The sequence below is a fragment of the Astatotilapia calliptera genome, chromosome 17, assembly GCF_964374335.1.
Source record: "Astatotilapia calliptera chromosome 17, fAstCal68.1, whole genome shotgun sequence".
In the NCBI taxonomy this organism is placed as follows: domain Eukaryota; kingdom Metazoa; phylum Chordata; class Actinopteri; order Cichliformes; family Cichlidae; genus Astatotilapia; species Astatotilapia calliptera.
In genome coordinates, this window is record NC_137438.1 from 17,306,917 (window position 1) to 17,324,470 (window position 17,554).

At 42.3% G+C, this 17,554-nt stretch overlaps 2 protein-coding genes and 1 long non-coding RNA gene across 4 annotated transcripts; 1 reads left to right on the forward strand and 2 right to left on the reverse strand.

Moving 5' to 3' along the window:
* Positions 1-730: 730 nt before the first annotated feature.
* LOC145421233 (uncharacterized) lies at positions 731-1,816 on the reverse strand. Its single transcript, XR_013902548.1, has 2 exons — positions 1,679-1,816; positions 731-1,592 (listed from the first exon to the last, which is right to left on the reverse strand). It is a non-coding gene; the product is annotated as an uncharacterized LOC145421233 (long non-coding RNA).
* Positions 1,672-10,160, forward strand: gpr19 (G protein-coupled receptor 19). The gene is made up of 2 exons (XM_026148338.2): positions 1,672-1,811; positions 7,921-10,160. The coding sequence occupies exon 2, from the start codon at positions 7,947-7,949 to the stop codon at positions 9,219-9,221; it is 1,275 nt and encodes a 424-aa protein (XP_026004123.1). The 5' UTR covers positions 1,672-1,811; positions 7,921-7,946; the 3' UTR covers positions 9,222-10,160.
* A 978-nt stretch (positions 10,161-11,138) lies between these two features.
* On the reverse strand, positions 11,139-15,756 carry crebl2 (cAMP responsive element binding protein-like 2). Of its 2 annotated transcripts, XM_080291208.1 has the most exons (4): positions 15,524-15,717; positions 14,845-14,893; positions 12,713-12,907; positions 11,139-11,975 (listed from the first exon to the last, which is right to left on the reverse strand). In XM_080291208.1, exons 3-4 carry the CDS (start codon positions 12,905-12,907, stop codon positions 11,820-11,822), a joined length of 351 nt encoding a protein of 116 aa, XP_080147334.1. In that variant the 5' UTR covers positions 14,845-14,893; positions 15,524-15,717; the 3' UTR covers positions 11,139-11,819. The 2 variants fall into 2 exon arrangements, with proteins under 2 accessions (XP_080147334.1, XP_026003771.1); XM_026147986.2 differs by lacking the exon at positions 14,845-14,893 and having other exon boundaries at positions 15,524-15,756.
* Between the last annotated feature and the right edge of the window lie 1,798 nt (positions 15,757-17,554).

Here is a 17,554-nt window from a genome sequence, read left to right on the forward strand (position 1 = left end):
AGAACGTGAACAAATTTAAAAAATGAGTGCTTACTTTTTAAATATCTGTCTTAAAAAATAGGTCAAGCTCTAGTTGCTCATTTAAAATGTTTTAGTGATCTTTAAAAACGTCTCACTTTCAGGCACTAAAGATGAATCTGTGAGACATGGATAACGATGGGGGTTTGGATTCAAATAAAAGTGTTGCAACTTCTTGGGACAGACATGAAAAATACTGAAATACATCAGCTTGTATCCATGAACATGAACTAATAAATGATACTTATATGATGTTTTTGTAGTGCAACCCAGTTGCAAACTCTGGAGCTGTGATGGACAGATTGTTAGCCAGCGCCCTCGCTCATCCACACTGCTTTAAACCCCTACAAAACAAAACTTTTGGCTTTATTAGGACAAGAGTGAAAGACTCACACCCAAGGTAGCCGAGGGACGTCATACTTTGGATTATTTTATTTATATCATTTTAATCATAAAATTGTTTTTGTTAATGTCTATATTTTTGTCTCTCTTCCTTGAAGCCTGGGTCCTCTAACAGCCGTTCCTAGGACTGCACTCTTCTGGACAGAGATCTCCAGTGTTGTTTATGGGATCTGAGATTATACAGTCCATATCAAAAGTTGTGGACCATTTGAAAAATGGCGCAAAAAAAATCATATTTTGCATGTTTGGATCTTAACAAGGTTCCAAGTAGAGCTTCAACATGCAACAAATGAGAGGAAGACAAGACATATTTATTTGAGCATGCAATTTATTAAAAACAACACTTAAACTGAAATAGGCTGTTTTACAGCTGATCAAAAGTTTAGGACCACGTGCCTTTAAAAGGCCAAATCTGTGCAAAAATATGGATTCATTGTCATTTTCTGTCAGGTGCTCACACTGTCATCACCTTCTGATGGCAAAGGCAAAAAAAACTTCCCTTTTTGAACGTTGTTGGGTTGTTGAACTGCATAAGCAGGGTTTCTTGCTGCACACCATCACTGCTGAGGTTGGACGCAGTAAGACAATCATTTGGAATTTCCTAAATGATCCTGTGGGTTATGGAACAAAAACATCAAGTGGAAAACCCCCCAAAATTTTTCAAGCACTGAGCCGGAGGAGCCAATTGGTGACAAGACACTGGACAATCCTCGATCCAAATTAAGGCCGTTACTGGTATAGACTGCAGCCCCATTAGGGTTAGGGTTTTTGCTTTTATTTTTTTGTTTTAGTCTTAAACGTTTGATCAGCTGTAAAAAAAAAAAAAAAAAAGCCTGTTTCAGTTCAAATGTTGTTTTTAATAAATTGCATGTTCAAAAAAATGTTTTGTCTCACTCCCGTTTCTTCTTGTTGCATGTTGAAGCTCTACTTGGAACCAGTCTGCACTTCTGTTAAATTCATGTATTTTTTAAATTTATTATCAATTCAGTTTTTTATATAATTGGCATAAACAGTCTTCTGTACAGCAGTCTTCAGCTGAGGCTCATCATTCCCTCATGTAGCCTCGGTCCGCCCCTGCTGACAGAGAAGAAAACATCCACCCTCCTCTTCCTCAGCTGCAGCTTCATCCTCCAGCTGCCGTGATGTCTGCTGGCTGCTCGGACCTCCTCCTCCTGTGAATCAGACACCATCATGAAGCGTCTCTCCATCCTCTGAGCGCGTATCTGCCTCACCTGCGGACTCCGGGACACTTGATCACCTGCAGGTTTTGTCGGCCTCGTCCATCCTTCATCATCCTCCTCTTCATCAGCAGACATGTTGTTTAGGCAGGATCCGTGACGCCGCGCTGACTGCTGATGGATGGAAGGAGCCGGAGGAGCGGCTAGAATGACGTAAGATGGAGGCTTTTGTTTCCTTATCTTGGTTTTTAATCCGTATTTATTCAGAACATGGCCTGAGCCTGAGCTCGTTATTCAGAGGACATGACGTGCTGCACGCGGCGGACAGCTGCAGCAGGTGTGCCTGCTCGGTGTTTTTCCATGAGCGGTCAGGCTGGACTCTCAGCTGCTCAGCTCATCAAACTGTGCTGGTGTGAGCGGTGAGCAGGTAGACATGATGGGCTTCAGGCCGGAATCAGTCACAGCGGGGTTTACAGCACCATCATCAGCCTCCTCTGAGACACATTCGTATTTTAATGGAGGAGGTAATCATTTCAGTTAGAGAGCCTTCATCGAACTGTCCACAAACATTTGGCCATGTACAGCAGATCGGCATCTGCACAGATCTGTTTTAATCAGGACTTTGATGTAAAAAAAAAAACAAAAAAACCCCAAACAAAACAAAAACAAACAAAACATAGCTGCTCATTTATTTCCATGCATCGATTAATCGATCACTTCTTTTTTGACTCTAATGTTCAGGGCAAACAGACACCTAACCGGCTGATTATCAGTTATTGGATAAAAACGTTACTGATTTTTTTTAAAAATTACATTATGTATGAAAAGCAAATAAAGTAAATTAAATCTGGAGTTTTGTAATTCTCTAATAAACTCATGTAAATCAACATATCAGATTTTAGTTGCTGAACATTTTGAACAAAAACTGAGAAAGTTTCTGGCAGTGTGAGAGCATGATGATGAACATTTGTAATTTTATGACATTATAACAATAATTAATTAGTCATTCAGTAAAAAGTGCTTTGTGTTCATTATTAATTATTAGTATCCTGGTTATGGATGAAGTAAACTGTTCGCTTTGAGTCCTTTGTGTTTATATCAGAGTGGAATTAATCCAGATCAATAATTTAAATGTACATTTACATTTACACTTTTTGTTTTCAAATGTCTGCATGTGTTGTTTATAATATGAAAGATTTACAGCAGGGTTAAATTACAGCTGGAGACTTATTTAAGTAATTATTAAAGGTAACCTTATTCTGTTCATTTCCAGTTTCATACTCTTATTCCTGGACTCTTCTAGAGTAGCTTTGCATGATTGATAAGAGATAAGATAAGATAAGATAGAACTTTATTAATCCCTCGGGTGGGTTCCTCTGGGAAATTCGATTTCCAAAAAAAGCACAACAACGACCGAAGTTACAGTTACAGAATTGTTATATATATATAAATATATACACACACACACACACACACACACACACACACACACACACACACACACACACACACACACACACACACACACATATATATAAATACAGAAACAAATATAAATAAAATATACAAAGGGGATAAATAGAATAAATAGGAATAAAAAATAAAAATACAAGTGAATTGCACATTTCAAGTATTGAGTCTATTGCACTGTTGACTATTTACAAAAGTATTGCACAAGGTATTGTACAGTGAGGTGAAGAGGCACTACAGCTTAGTTGTTCCCCCCTCCTTTGTCCTCCTCTCTCCCCTCCCTCTCCCCTCCAGAGAGGAGTTAAACAGTTTGATGGCGTGTGGGACAAAGGAGTTTTTAAGTCTGTTAGTTCTTGTCTTGGGGAGAAGCAACCTGTCACTGAACAGACTCTTCTGATTGTTTATGGCCGTGTGCAGAGGATGCCCAGCATTGTCCATAATGTCCATCAGTTTCTTTAATGTCCTTTTCTCTGCCACTGTCACCAGAGTGTCCAGCTTCATGCCGACCACAGAGCTAGCCCTCCTGATCAGTTTCTCCAGCCTGCATGAGTCCTTCTTTGCTGTGCTGCTCCCCCAGCACACCACAGCATAGAAAAGTACTCCAGCAACCACTGACTGGTAAAACATCCTCAGGAGCTTCCTGCAGATGTTAAAAGACCTCAGCCTCCTGAGGAAGTACAGTCGGCTTTGGGCTTTTTTATACAGGTGCTCTGTGTTGCATGACCAGTCCAGTTTATTGTCCACCCACAGCCCGAGGTACTTGTACTTGTTGACCACCTCCACCTCCTCCCCCTCTATCTGAACCGGCAGTGGACCTTCTCTGGACCTCCCGAAGTCCACAACCAGTTCCTTAGTCTTTGAGGTGTTGAGTTGCAGGTGGTTTGTGTGACTCCATGCGACAAAGTTCCTCACCAGACTTCTGTACTCCTCTTCCTGATCATCCCAGATACACCCCATGATGGCCGTGTCATCTGCAAACTTCTGAATATGGCATAATTCAGAGTTGTAGCAGAAGTCAGAGGTGTACAGGGTGAAGAGAAGAGGGGACAGCACAGTTCCCTGTGGTGCTCCTGTGCTGCTGACCACAGTGTCAGACGTGATGTCCTTCAGCCTGACGTACTGTGGTCTGTCGGTGAGGTAGTCGGAGATCCAAGCCACCAGGCAGGGGTCCACCTCCATCCTGTTCAGTTTTTCCTGAAGCGTACAGGGCCGGATGGTATTAAAGGCACTGGAAAAGTCAAGAAACAGGATCCTGACCGTGCCTTTTCCCCCATCCAGGTGTGAGTGGGCTCTGTGTAGGAGGTACAGGATGGCATCCTCCACTCCGACACCCGCCTTGTATGCAAACTGTAGTGGGTCCTGGGGCATGTTGTACCTGTGGTCGGAGGAGGTTGAGGAAGAGCCGCTCTAGAGTCTTCATAAGATGTGACGTCAGTGCCACCGGTCGGAAGTCATTCAGCTCATTGGGCCGGTTCTTTTTGGGGACCGGGACGATGCAGGATGTCTTCCAGAGGGCGGGCACTCTCCCCAGTCGCAGACTGAGATTGAAGACTCGTTGTAGCGGCTCCCCAAGTTCAGCAGCACACGCCTTTAGCATCCTAGGACACACCTTGTCTGGGCCTGCTGCCTTTCTGGGGCGAAGCTTCCTCAGTTGCCTCCTGACCTGATCCACTGTGACACTGGGAGATGTTTGGGAGGAGGGGAGGGGGGGAGATGTCTTGCTGCTGAGAGAGGGATTGGAGGAGGGGGGTGTCATGGTGTCAGGAAGGGGGGGAAGCGAGGGAGGCAGGAGAGTGGGGAGAGGACTCTGTAGTGAAGGTGAGGGTGAGGGTGGGGGGGGTTGTGGGCTGGTCAAACCTGTTGAAGAAGTTGTTGAGTTCGTTTGCCTTCTCCACAGTCCCCCCCCCCCCCCCCCCCCCCCCACTGTGCTTTTCTTGGTGTTGTGGCCTGTGATGGTTTTCACACCATTCCAGACCTCCCTCATATTGTTCCTCTCCAACTTCTGCTCCACCTTCCTCCTGTAGGTGTCCTTTGCTTCCCTCAGGCAGCGTTTCACCTCCCGCTGTGCTGCCTTCATCTCCTCCTTCACTTTGCTCCTGAAAGCCTTCTTCTTCATGTTGAGGACAGTTTTGACTTCCTGTGTTACCCACGGTTTGTTATTAGGATAACACCGTACCGTCTTAGCAGGGGCGACTGTGTCCACACAAAAGTTGAGGTAGTCTGTAAGACAGTGTGTCGCCCCCTCTATGTCCTCACCATGTGGGCTCAGAAGCACATCCCAGTCTGTGGTGTCATAGCAGTCTCTCAGAGCATCCTCCTTTTCTGGGGTCCATCTCCGGATGGAGCGTGTTGTGACAGGCTGCCTTTGGACGAGGGGTGTGTATTGTGGCTGTAGGTAAACCAGGTTGTGGTCTGACTTCCCTAGTGGAGGGAGGGGGGTGGCTCTGTATGCATCTCTCACATTAGCATACAGTAGGTCAATTGTCCTGTTGCTCCTTGTGGGACAATTCACAAACTGGTGAAAAGCAGCCAGAGTAGAGTCCAGTGTGGCATGGTTAAAGTCTCCAGATATAATAATGAAAGCCTCGGGGTTTTGTGTCTGAAGTCTTGCTGTGACTGTGTGTATTTTCTCACAGATTGAGAGTTAAAAATAATATCTTTAGGAATATTTAGTGTGTGATGGTTAATAAGGAAAAGCACAGGTCTGCATTAATTATCAGTTACACCTTATACTAAATCATTTGGGGCGTGAAATGTCAGAAAGCTAAACACACCAAAAACCTAAATAATTCAGAGTGATTTATGTTTACTCTCTTTTGGTGACGCTTTAGTTTAAACTGCGTTGTCCTGCTTCCCTCGTTTACCTACCCACCATCAGTCAAGATGGATGTGGTTGCTAAGGTTAAATCCAGAAGAGTAAACACAACGGCAGCCATAAACAGAATCTCCTCTGAGAGCTTCTTCACATCCTTAAAGAGCGACCTCAGAGGAGAGCCGGCTCTCTATGGAGGATTAATCAAATCAGCTGCAGCACTGACTGGGAATTAAGTTCTGAGGTGGAGATGAGGACGGTGATGATGAATAGTTCCATGTGGTGGAGTTTGTCTTGTACCTGAGAGGAAAACATGCAGCTGTGTTTCCATAAAACAGTCCTGAGCACTGCTGCCTCTGACATTTCCTGGATTTTAAGAAAACATAAACAGCTTCCTCACTTTTTTAATATCTGGAGATTCTACATTTCCCCAGACGTGACTTCTGAAGTAGAACTATGGCTTCATTAACGCTCCTGTCCATGATTTCAAGTCCCAAGTAGAATTCCTACTGAGCAAAGATCACCCTCTGTAAATGTTTTAATTAGAACTCAGAGATGAGCATGGCTGTGACATGAACAAACCATAATCACTTACTGTGTATGCTACCGTTGTATATAGTGTATTATCTTACGTATCTTTTTATTTGTTTGTATTTTATTTGTATTTTTTGTATTTTCCTTCTGACCTAAGTTGAGGTAACGCAAAAATTTCCTCGTTGTGGGATCAATAGTCTTATCTTATCTTATCTTATCTTATCTTATCTTATCTTATCTTATCTTATCTTATCTTATCTTATCTTATCTTATTTAAACTCACCAGTATGACTCTCAGCTAACTTACTTACTGCTAACTATCTGATATCCAAACAACAAACCAAACTTTCAAACTTCCTACCAACTTACCAACAGACCATATCCTTCACTCTTTATCTCAATGCCAATCTACAAACAAGCTTCTGGAGCTGTGTATCAATGACGCTAATTCTGACTAACCCTGCAATCTATTTAAGCTCCCTGTGCAACATCAACAAACTCTTATTAATGACTTCTTTGGCCTTTAACTGAACTACATTCAGAGTTTGAATGCAATGAAACTGCTAGTGTAGCTAAATTAAAGCTAGCTGGCTATCCACCCCTGCATCCTGGTAGTGCTCCAGAAAACAGTAATAAACATTTCATTGGTGAAGTAATTTGGTACTGAGATTGTATTTTACTAGCAATAATATTACAAGGTTATTTTGTCACATTAGTTGATGATGCTAAGTTAGCAACCCAACTGTGGCATTTGGGTAGTACGGCTGACCTTATCTATTCAGGACACATCGATAGCTAGTAATCTATCAACATTAGCATGCAAGTTAGCATTAACTAATATTAGGCACAGTCGATTTTGATTTTCAAATCTAAACGAAGAATGACTAGCCTGTCACTAATTTTCACCTGATGTTGGCTACAACATTGAGACAGGTGGGCCTCATGAGATAAAGCAGTTTCTATCTTTTGTTAGCACACCTGCCAACATACCACTCAGCCAACTATTAATCAATCAATTTTCCTAACCACTTGACTTGCCAATCTAATAACCTATGGTGCTTTCACAAACCAGCTATTCTACCCAATGACCTCATCTACCTACCAGAATACCAATCTACGTACCTGTCAACTAACTTGACTATCTGTTCACACACCAACGACCCATTCTCCTAACTACCTACCTTTGTATCTATCAAAAAATTTGCCATTAACCTACGTATCTCGCCAATAAAACAAATCTCATTACTTCTTGAGCCTCACACCTTTCTGAAAGATGACCAGCAGTAGTCTATCTAACCACCAAACAACCAACAAACCTTTTTATTTTGCATGTCTGAACTATTTATTGTTGAGTAATAACTTGGTGTAGGGATTGTGAGGAGCTGTCGATTGTATCTGGTAATCAGGAGTATTGTTGGGATAAATAAACAGTTTATGTTGAAAAATATTTCCCAAACATTAATTTGGTTGTGGTTTTTCTAATGCCAAATGTCTGTGTCTCCACAGCTGCTCTCTGACCCAGCAGTACAGCAATGGTGTATGCCCAGACATCAAACACAGTCGGTGTCAATCCCTCCATCTACTTGCCATCGTTCATGTATCAGATGTCATTTAACTACTCCAAGAGAGAAAACTCAACTGTCCTGGCAACCTTACCCACAACTCCCCTCTGCAGCCTCGAGGGCACGTCCACCGGCCAGTTGAATACTACCTCTGTCCCTGATGAGCTGACTTCAGGTGAGGTTGCCGTCCTAGGCTTGGTATTTGGGGTTCTATGGCTGGTCTCCATCTTGGGAAATGCCCTCGTATGCCTGGTCATCCACCGAAGCCGACGGACTCAGTCCACAACCAACTATTTTGTGGTGTCTATGGCCTGCGCGGACCTGCTCATGAGCCTCGGTTGTGCCCCATTCGTCCTCTTGCAGGTTGCCTCTGGACGTTGGCCAATGAGCACAGCAGCTTGCAAGGCTGTGCGCTATCTACAGCACCTTTGTCCAGGTGTGCAGGTCTACGTCCTGCTTTCGATCTCAATAGACCGCTTCTACACAATCGTCTATCCCCTCAGCTTCAAAGTGTCCAGAGAAAAGGCAAAGAAGATGATTCTGGCTTCGTGGTTATTTGATGCAGCCTTCGTCTCCCCCTGCCTCTTCTTCTATGGATCTACATCTACAGACAGTCATTGTGACTTTTTCCTTCCTGAGAGCTGGGGCAGCATAGTCTACGCAGCAGTTCACCTTCTCATTGGTTTTCTGGTCCCTGCTGGATTGATCATATCATTCTACCAGAGGGTGGTCAGGTACATCTGGAGGATCAGTGCTGATGGCCACACTGTGCGGCGGACAATGAACATTGTCCCGCGGACTAAAGTCAAGACCATCAAAATGTTCCTTATGCTTAATTCTGTTTTCTTCCTCACCTGGACACCCTTCTATCTTGCCCAACTGTGGCATCCGAGGGAGTCTGATGGGCCCAGCAGGCAGGGACTGCTTTTCTTCACAGCCATCTCCTGGATCTCCTTCAGCTCCACAGCATCCAAACCCACCCTGTATTCTGTCTACAATGCAAACTTCAGACGTGGCATGCGGGAGACATTCTGCATGTCATCCATGAAATGCTACCGCAGTAATGCCTACACCATCACCGCAAGCTCCCGCATGGCCAAAAAGAATTATGTTGGGGTGGTGGACATCCCAGTGCAAGCAAAGATGGTGACTAAAGACTCGGTCTACGATACATTTGACCGAGAAGCTAAAGAAAAGAAGGTAGCTTGGCCCACTAATGCGAACCCTCCAAATACCTTTGTGTGAATGAGCTTGGACAGCTTTAAAACTGAACTCACAAACATAAACTTGTCTAACATAGCAGTGCCAGTGGTGGCAGGTGAATTAGCTGGAGGCTAACATGCTAGCACTGTATTTAAGTAAAACGTTTACCGAATGTGTTCAGATTGTATAAAGGGCTTTTTGTGATGTGAGAAACCCTATAGCAGCCATATTGGTGATTTTTATACTTCAGATTTCAATCAGAATTTGTTTTCGTGCTGTGTTTTGATGGATCATTCTCCATGGATAAATTCCATTTTGTGTTTTGATGTCAACTTGTTAGCTAGCTAACTTTCTGTGTGGTCATCGATCATAAAAGTCTTGTAACTGCATCTGGTTTGCTACAGTAATGTACGTGGTAGATGCTAATGTTAGTAAAGGCTAAAATGTTAACACTGACATTATCTGCTTTGTCACAATGACTGAGTAACGGTGAGCTGGTTATATACCAAAGCCCGGGATCCAAGCTTGTTCAAATAAACTGGGCTGAATCATTGGAATACAATCAGGATCAATTATGACTTTAACAACCATGTCAGCAAGACCCATTCAGGTTCAAACTTAGCTGAGTGGTCATAGCTAAACATGACAACATGCAGACACTGTTTGATTCGGTTCACTTTCAGAATGGTGCTTAGTTCTTAAAAAGCATCAAGGCAGAACTCGTTTGGTGTGGATCGGTAGCTTAAATCTTAAAGTGCGATTGCAGAGGGACTTAAGTCCTGTAATTTCTGATTGAGATGGGTTCCTCAACATCATCCTCAGCACTGCTGTGTGGAAACGCTCGACAGGGATAGAACCTGAATATTTGTCCTCCTTCCAGTGTGCTGAAATATCCAGACTTGAGATCAAATGGATGTTTGTAGCTGTGATCAGTTCTCATGAAGTTTGATCAGTGTGATTAAAGATGATTTGTTATATGAAGGAAATTTATGAGTTTTTGTGGGAATATCCAGGAAAATGTTCCAGAAGACAAAAGACAGAGAAACAGAAGCAAGCTTTTAGAGAGTGAAATTTAATGAAGTCAGTAAAGTCATTGCTGCACATTCACCTCTTTCTGTTTTTAAGGCATTAGTACATCTGAGACTTGTGCACGCTAAAGTGTGGATATCTGAAGTCTGCATATACATTACAGATCAGGGGTGAGCTGCAACATTGCTGCAAGGTTACGAGCATTAGTTGGTCCTAACATTAGGTCAGTGCACCACATAATCCACTGCGTCATCGTGTATTTGACTAAAGCTCAAAAACACTGAGAAACTCTAGGATTTGGTTGGATCTCTTTCAGCAGCAGTGACCTGCATTGATCTACAGGTGTCGCTCACCTGTGTTACAGCAGCAGCTTGATAGAGGTGCTCTTGTTTGCTTATGGTCAGATAATCAAGTCCATTGATTAACTGATATGGATGCAGTAACAACGCACTGAGGTTTTCACACAGTGCCTCTGCAGACTGCTCAGTGTGTAATAAATGATGACACAATGGGAAACATCACATGCTTCTCTTAGTCTCAGGTTATGTTTACCTGATTCTGTGACTTGCTGAGCCTCACCTGAGTTTCTATTGTAGACCTTGTTTTTCATAGAAGGTAAATGTGTGTACCAACTTGCACTTTAAATGTTCCACAGTCCCTGCAGAATGAACACGGTGGCTCCGTCCGTGCAGTTGCTGCACTAACATCAGTGCAATCAGATCCCATAGTCTTGAGACTGTGTTTCATCCAAAGTCCCTCTCTTCCTTCCTGCAGACAGTCACAGCACTTCCTGTGAGTCTGCATTAATCTGTACATTGTTTACGGGACACTCATTACCTGCTGTAAGTACAAATGTTTGGGATCCATGCATGAATCTTAACTATCCCGTCCTCAGATTCATGCATGAACAGAAGATACTCTGAGCTTCACTGAGGATCAAACAGTTTATTTATTTGCTCTTAGACATTTTAAACACACATTTTCTACAATCTTAAAACAAAGTGCTTCAGCTATGTTTACAAAGGTGCACAAAAAAAAAGAGCTTACAAGCTGTTCAGAAACAAGATTTCAGATTTTAGTGCGTGAAAAGAAGCCGCGGGCGCCGACCTGCTCGCTGCTGGTTTAGTCAGTCCTTCAGCTCACAAATGTTATCAGGATCAAACCAGAGGAAAGCCCGGCTTGACCCGATGACCAGACAACAATAACACAACAGCTGTCCAACAGCTGCACACACACGTCACTATAAGAGTTTAGAAACAGGAGTAAGTCATGTGACCTGCAAACCACCACAGAAAGACATTGATCCTCAGTTCAGAGCATGTATTTGTGTTCTCAAGTTTAACATCTTTATTCACTGGAATGGTGATTAAGCTTCAGCTCCACAAACAACTTTCTGCTGCTTCTGTGTGAAGATGTCGGATCTGACCTGCAGCCAGGAGCTTTTGTACCCCCCCTGCTGGCTGTGAGGGTTACTACATGCACTGTACGAGGAGGTGAACCTCCGTGCTGAGAACAGAGGGAGGTTTATTCTCTGGAGGTTTAAAGGTCTCATGAGTCCTGTGTGAGTGATGAAATGCAGGAGAGGAGCAGGAGAAGGAGGTGGAAAAGCGTCTAACTCTGCCCATTGCTGCTACTGATGTTGTTCTTGCTGTTCTTGGACGTCTTGTTGCCACCGCTTGGAGGCATTTTCTGCTCGTCTCCGGTGAGCAGAGCTTTAATCTCTGACGGAATCTTGCCCTGATCCATGGCCGAACACCACTGCTTGTACTGCAGGAGTACGACAGGAGACAAGTGAACAGCAAGTTAACAGTCTATATACGATGAATATATATGATGAGCATTTGACCTGACCTTCATCGTGTTGTCATAACCACTGGAAACTAAAAGCACAGCTGAAGTTAAACTCCTGACTCATCGCCCAGAGAGCTGCAGTTGTACCTGTCCAGGTGACTGCGGTCGTGTTTTTACTCTCAACAGAAACTGGGTGAAGTAATGTTAATTGTGACATGGGGTGGCTGTAGCTCAGGTGGCAGAGCAGGTCAGTCACTAATCAGAAGGTCGGTGGTTCGATCCCAGGCTGCATTCTGGCTGCATGCCAAATATCCTTGGGCAAGATACTAACCCCATGTTTGCCTACTGGTGGTGGTCAGAGGGCCCGGTGGCGCCTGTGTCCGGCAGCCTCGCCTCTGTCAGTGCGCCCCAGGGCAGCTGTGGCTACAATGTAGCTTGCTATCGCCAGTGTGTGAATGTGTGTGTGAATGTAGTGTAAAGCGCTTTGGGGTCCTATGGACTAGAAAAGCACTATACAAATGCAGGCCATTTACATTTGTGTGCGCCCCATTTTCAAACTTTATTTAAATACCAGGAAACGGAGCGTAGAGAGACTTGTGTGTTTAAACTGGGAGTGTCTGACCTCTGTGGTCGGTGTTATGAAGCTTCTCTTTGGCACAGAGCTCAATCATGTGTTTGAAATCTGAGTTCATGTCTAACTGGTGTTGTCTCACCATCTCAAGCTCCTCCCGCAAGGCGCAGATGGCTCTCTCCTTACTGGAAACCAACTCCTCCAGGTACTGGTACCTTAGCTTCTTCCGGGCTCGGCACTCGCGGGCGCTCTGCCGGCTTCGCTCCAGTTTGGCCTTCAGGTCGATTTTGGCAGGTTTACGGCCGCGTTTTCCCGGCTTCTTCACTTTGCCCGCCATCTGATGACAAGCAGACACGAGCGATAAATTAGACACAGGACAGAGACACCACCAGCAGACACCACCAGGTCTGTTAATGTGCTTTGAGCAGAGAGGTGATACCTGTTATTTCTGACTGGATTGGTTGAGCCAGCTCACACACAGAACGCCTGGATGTGCTAAAGTTCATTTACAGTGAAAGCTCTCAAATTAGCTTCCAGACTAGACCTGAATGAGCAGAGTTGGCAAAAGTACACACATTCTCTACAATACTACTGTTAAAAAAATACTCCAGTAAAAGTTGAATTTTTATTCAAGTAAAAGTAAAAAAAAAGTACCAGCTCTGAAATGTACTCAGAGAAAGAAAAAGTAGCTCCTCAAAGAACATTTCCTCCACCTATTTTTATGCAGCATTGACTGAGCCTTGTGTTATATGAATGTCATGACATAACAATATTAGTCGATATGAATACAAACTTTATTTCAGTCTAAATTTTATTTCCAATAATTGTACTCAGCTTGAATCGGTTAAGTAGAACATGAACAGGAAGGAAAATAAAAACTCTTTTCTGGTGCCTGCATTGTAGAGGGTGACTTTACTTTTAAACAACAAAATGAATGCAGTCAGGGGCTAGAGTGGATTCAGCAGGTGGGTGAACACTAAAATCAGTTTTAATTGCTCAGTGTTGGGGAAAAAATATCATAACTCACTATAATTTCTACTGAGAGCTCCAGTAAATTTTCTTAGTGTACAGGTTGTGATCAGCCGACCTGCTGCTCTTTGTGGATTTACACACCTGAATTCAACCAGATGTGAGCAGATGTTTCATGAGTTGTCCTGGCTGATTTCCATACACTCACAGTACACTGTTTATGCTGTCTTTATATTAGACACTATAAAGTTGGTATGAAGGTGGAATTCAGTGAATGAGTCTCAGCATCATAAGTTAAAATTCAAATGACTCTCTGCTACACTTCATGTAAAGTAAATCTGACCATGGAACCACAGCCACTGTGCACCAGTCACATACTGTTCTTTACTTTAAATCCATCACAGTACAGCAAACTAAGCTGTTTATCCTGCACTAACCTGCAGATGATTTTCATGCAGGCCTTAAATAACACAGTTAAGTCTACCTCAGTTTGTTTAGCATGTTTCACAATATGAAAAAACACAGTTGCACATGTACAGACCCAATATCTGATTGGATAACATACTTGATGAGGACTTACGAGTAAGCTTTAAATGAGCCGTCCTTTTAAATCTAAGCTCTCTTCTTCGTTTCCTGTCCTTTCTTATCTTTCTCCATCTCTGAGTGTAGTTACCCCTCTTTCTTTTCTCTCCCTGTGAAATACAGAAGCTGGACCTTTAGCTAGCAACTGTGTGACAAACTGCACACAAACAGTTCGTGTGTTTGCTGATGTTTGTTAAAGTGCTGCATTTCAAATTACCTAACACAAAATGTTACTCCCTTTATCCTCGCTCCTCTTCAGTAGCTAGCTAGATGCTGAAGTACTGTGAACACAACCTATGGACACCTGCAGTCGTTCTAGTGTTGTGTTAAAAAAAAAAAAATTTAAAAACGTAATAAATGAATAAATAAATCAAAACTCCGGCCCACTGTAACCCCTGACTACATCTCTTTTTATGCCACATCGCCTGGTGATTAATAAACGAATGGGATTTCCTTTTATGTGTTTCTGTTTAGGCTCAGATTGGTTTTAAGTTTGGAGGCTCGCAGTGACTGAAATAATGACTCCCCTCAAATCAGTTAAAGGAAAAGTAACGAGCCTGTCTGAAACAGTGACGAGTAGAAAGTTAAGATATTTGTTTAAACATGCAGGGAGTAAAAGTTAAAAACTAGTCAGAAAAAAAACCTACTTAAGTAAACTACAGATACAGTAACAAAGTATTTCGTTACTGTATCATCCAACAAGTACGACTGACTTCTACTCACCAATCAGAACACTGGAAAACAGCGTCAGCAGTCCTGAAGTCCCTCAGACCTCGGTGTGAGGACAGCAGGAAGGTTTTTTTTTAATAATATCTGACAGCTGATGAATATCAGCATTAAATAAATAAACTTCTTGTGAGCTGCAGACAGTTTACAGCAGGTTTGTTGTTCTATAAATAATAATTTCTTATCCTTCCTGAAATAAACATGTTTACGGCACGGGGAGCTAACGTAACCTCGGTTAGCACACAGGATACACAGCTGTAATCTAGCCCATTAAAGTGATTCCTTCTTTAACCTCCTAAGACCCGAACTCTTCCACTGCATGCATTTTTAATTTCTCTTTGATATTTGGGTATATTGGGGCCCGATGAATGTAAAAACAATTTTTGTTTTTAAGAAAAATGAGAGCCATATAAGAGCATAGTCGTTTAAAATTTTGATAGACCAGTAGCAGTATAATGTCCTTGTAAGTGGATATCAGGCCCTTGTAGAGCAAAATTCAGTATTTTGGTCTAAACAACCCAAAATGTGATGTCCACATATGTGGACGGCAGGTCATAGGAGGTTAACGACACTATCGACACTGACAAAGGTGAAGTGACCAGACGTTGACTAGTTAAAGCTACTAATTAGTACCCCGCAGTTTCCTTTAGCCGTTAGCAGTCCTTAGCTAGCTCACCTTGTTGTCTTCCATGTTGCTAACGCGCAGGCTGCCGTTAGGTCCGCTCAGAGATCACACTGTGTTCCCGGAAGTCTGGACGGAACGAACCGGCTCGGTATCATCAGCGAGGGCTCCAGAAGCAGCTCATCAATCAGTCTGATCACCGATCAGTCTGACAGCTCCCTGCTTTGTTTACATCTGCTGACGTCTACGCGTTTACGTCACTTTTTTTTTTTTACAACCAAAACTTTATTAAATAAAATAATGGAACAAAGACAGCTACCACTAAACCGGAAATAGTGAGATGGTAAAATAAATAAATAACGTCAAACCCGAGTAAATAGTCAGATAAAAACGAATTCTATTCTTAACAAGTATATTAAAATATATCTGACACACTCAAACGTTTAATGTTCAGAAGCCAAATATTAACAATTCGAAAATCTGTAAGTTAGCAGTAACAAATTATATTTATATGTAATAAATAAGCTCCAGCTTTAGTTTAATATATTGAATGTATTTATACCATTTTATATGTTTAATGTGCATAAACAGTATATCTACTTAAACCCTAGTGTAATCAAATAAGTTACCACGCCTTGTGATATCGCCTTTAAAAAGCTTGTTCATTTTACTCTGGTGAAGAAATGAATTGTTGTGATATCGTCTTCATGATTTGCAGTAGAGCACAGAGCAGGTCTTGAAAAGTGCGTTCTCTAACTACACGATAAAACTCTGGGTTTCCCAAAATGAGGGAACAATAAAACTTACAATAAAACCTGTTCCCTTTTCCTTTCCCAACCCTCCTCTGACCAGAAATTCTCACTTTTCACAATGACGGTCTGAATTTGGACGCTCAGTTAAAGTTTCAGTCTGAGATCACGCCATGTGAATGGGTGAAGTTGTTTTTTAGAATCTCATAATTTGGATCTCAAAAGTAAAATGCTTTAATGTCTCTCTGATGAGTTTTGCCTCTAAAATTTAAAAAGTCTCCTCAGTAAATTAAATATCAAACTTTAGAATCTGAGGCTGAAAGTTCACAGTTAAGAGGTGAAAGTTCACACTATTTACCCAAATGCTTTAAGAAGTTGATACTACAGATATATTTTTCAACCTTTGATGTTTTAAATAAAGTTTTTCACCTGCATTCTGCCGTCATCTGGTGTAAAGAAAACAGAATAATATGAAGAAGGTTTGTAAGGGTCGCTGTTGTCACAGAGAACAGACGGTCAGTGTGTGCAGGACAGAAACTGATGAAGAGTCTGAGCTCATCTTTACTGCTCAGTCTTCAGTATACACCAATTCACTGTTGGATATAAATGCACATATATTTTATTATTTTACTTAAAGTCTTTAAAGAGCCATAACTTATAACCATAACCACCTCTCCTCTTCCACAATCATCTCATCATCACATTCAGAGGGTTAGAATTCATTCATTCATTCATTCATTCAATTATTTATATTAAGAAAACACATCCTGCTGTCCCTGAGAGTGGATTCTATGATGACATCTCCTCACAGGCCAAAGGGTCAAATGTATGTTAATCTACCCATGACCTGCTGACTAATCCTGTTACATCAGCTGCTGGAAATTTAGAGGAAATGAAGATTATGTTGTGGAAGAAGGTTATACAAATATCAGAGCTTCTGTTCTGAGTTTACTTCCTCAGGAAGCTTTAGTGGGATTAGCACAAAGAGACATGGAGAGCAATCATGGTGGATCCTGCTGAGACTGTTCAGGTGAAGTATGAAGTCATCAGGCTACTGTTACACACACTTTGTTCATTCCTCTGATGTCACTGACAGTAGATGTTATTTTAAAGATCATGCCAAGTTCTGTCATGATACGTGTGAACACGTGTGAAGAGAGCCAGAGATTAATAACTTAACAATAACTAATGATTAAATGCAGAGAGGTGTATAAGCACATAGTGTGTGAAGAAGAAACACTCAGTGAATCATAGTGTAGCACCCAACCCATGTAGCTAGTATTCAAATTAGATCAAAGGGGTGTTGTAGCACTGAGTAGGGCCGTGGGTTCTTTAA

Bases quoted from the DNA above. Each gene is read 5' to 3' on its own strand.
- gpr19 (XM_026148338.2), top strand. From the start codon at position 7,947: ATGGTGTATGCCCAGACATCAAACACAGTCGGTGTCAATCCCTCCATC.
- crebl2 (XM_026147986.2), bottom strand. The intron at 11,976-12,712 runs GTGAGACAACAC...GTACTCCTGCAG, and splicing joins TGCGGGAGGAGCTTGAGATG to TACAAGCAGTGGTGTTCGGC.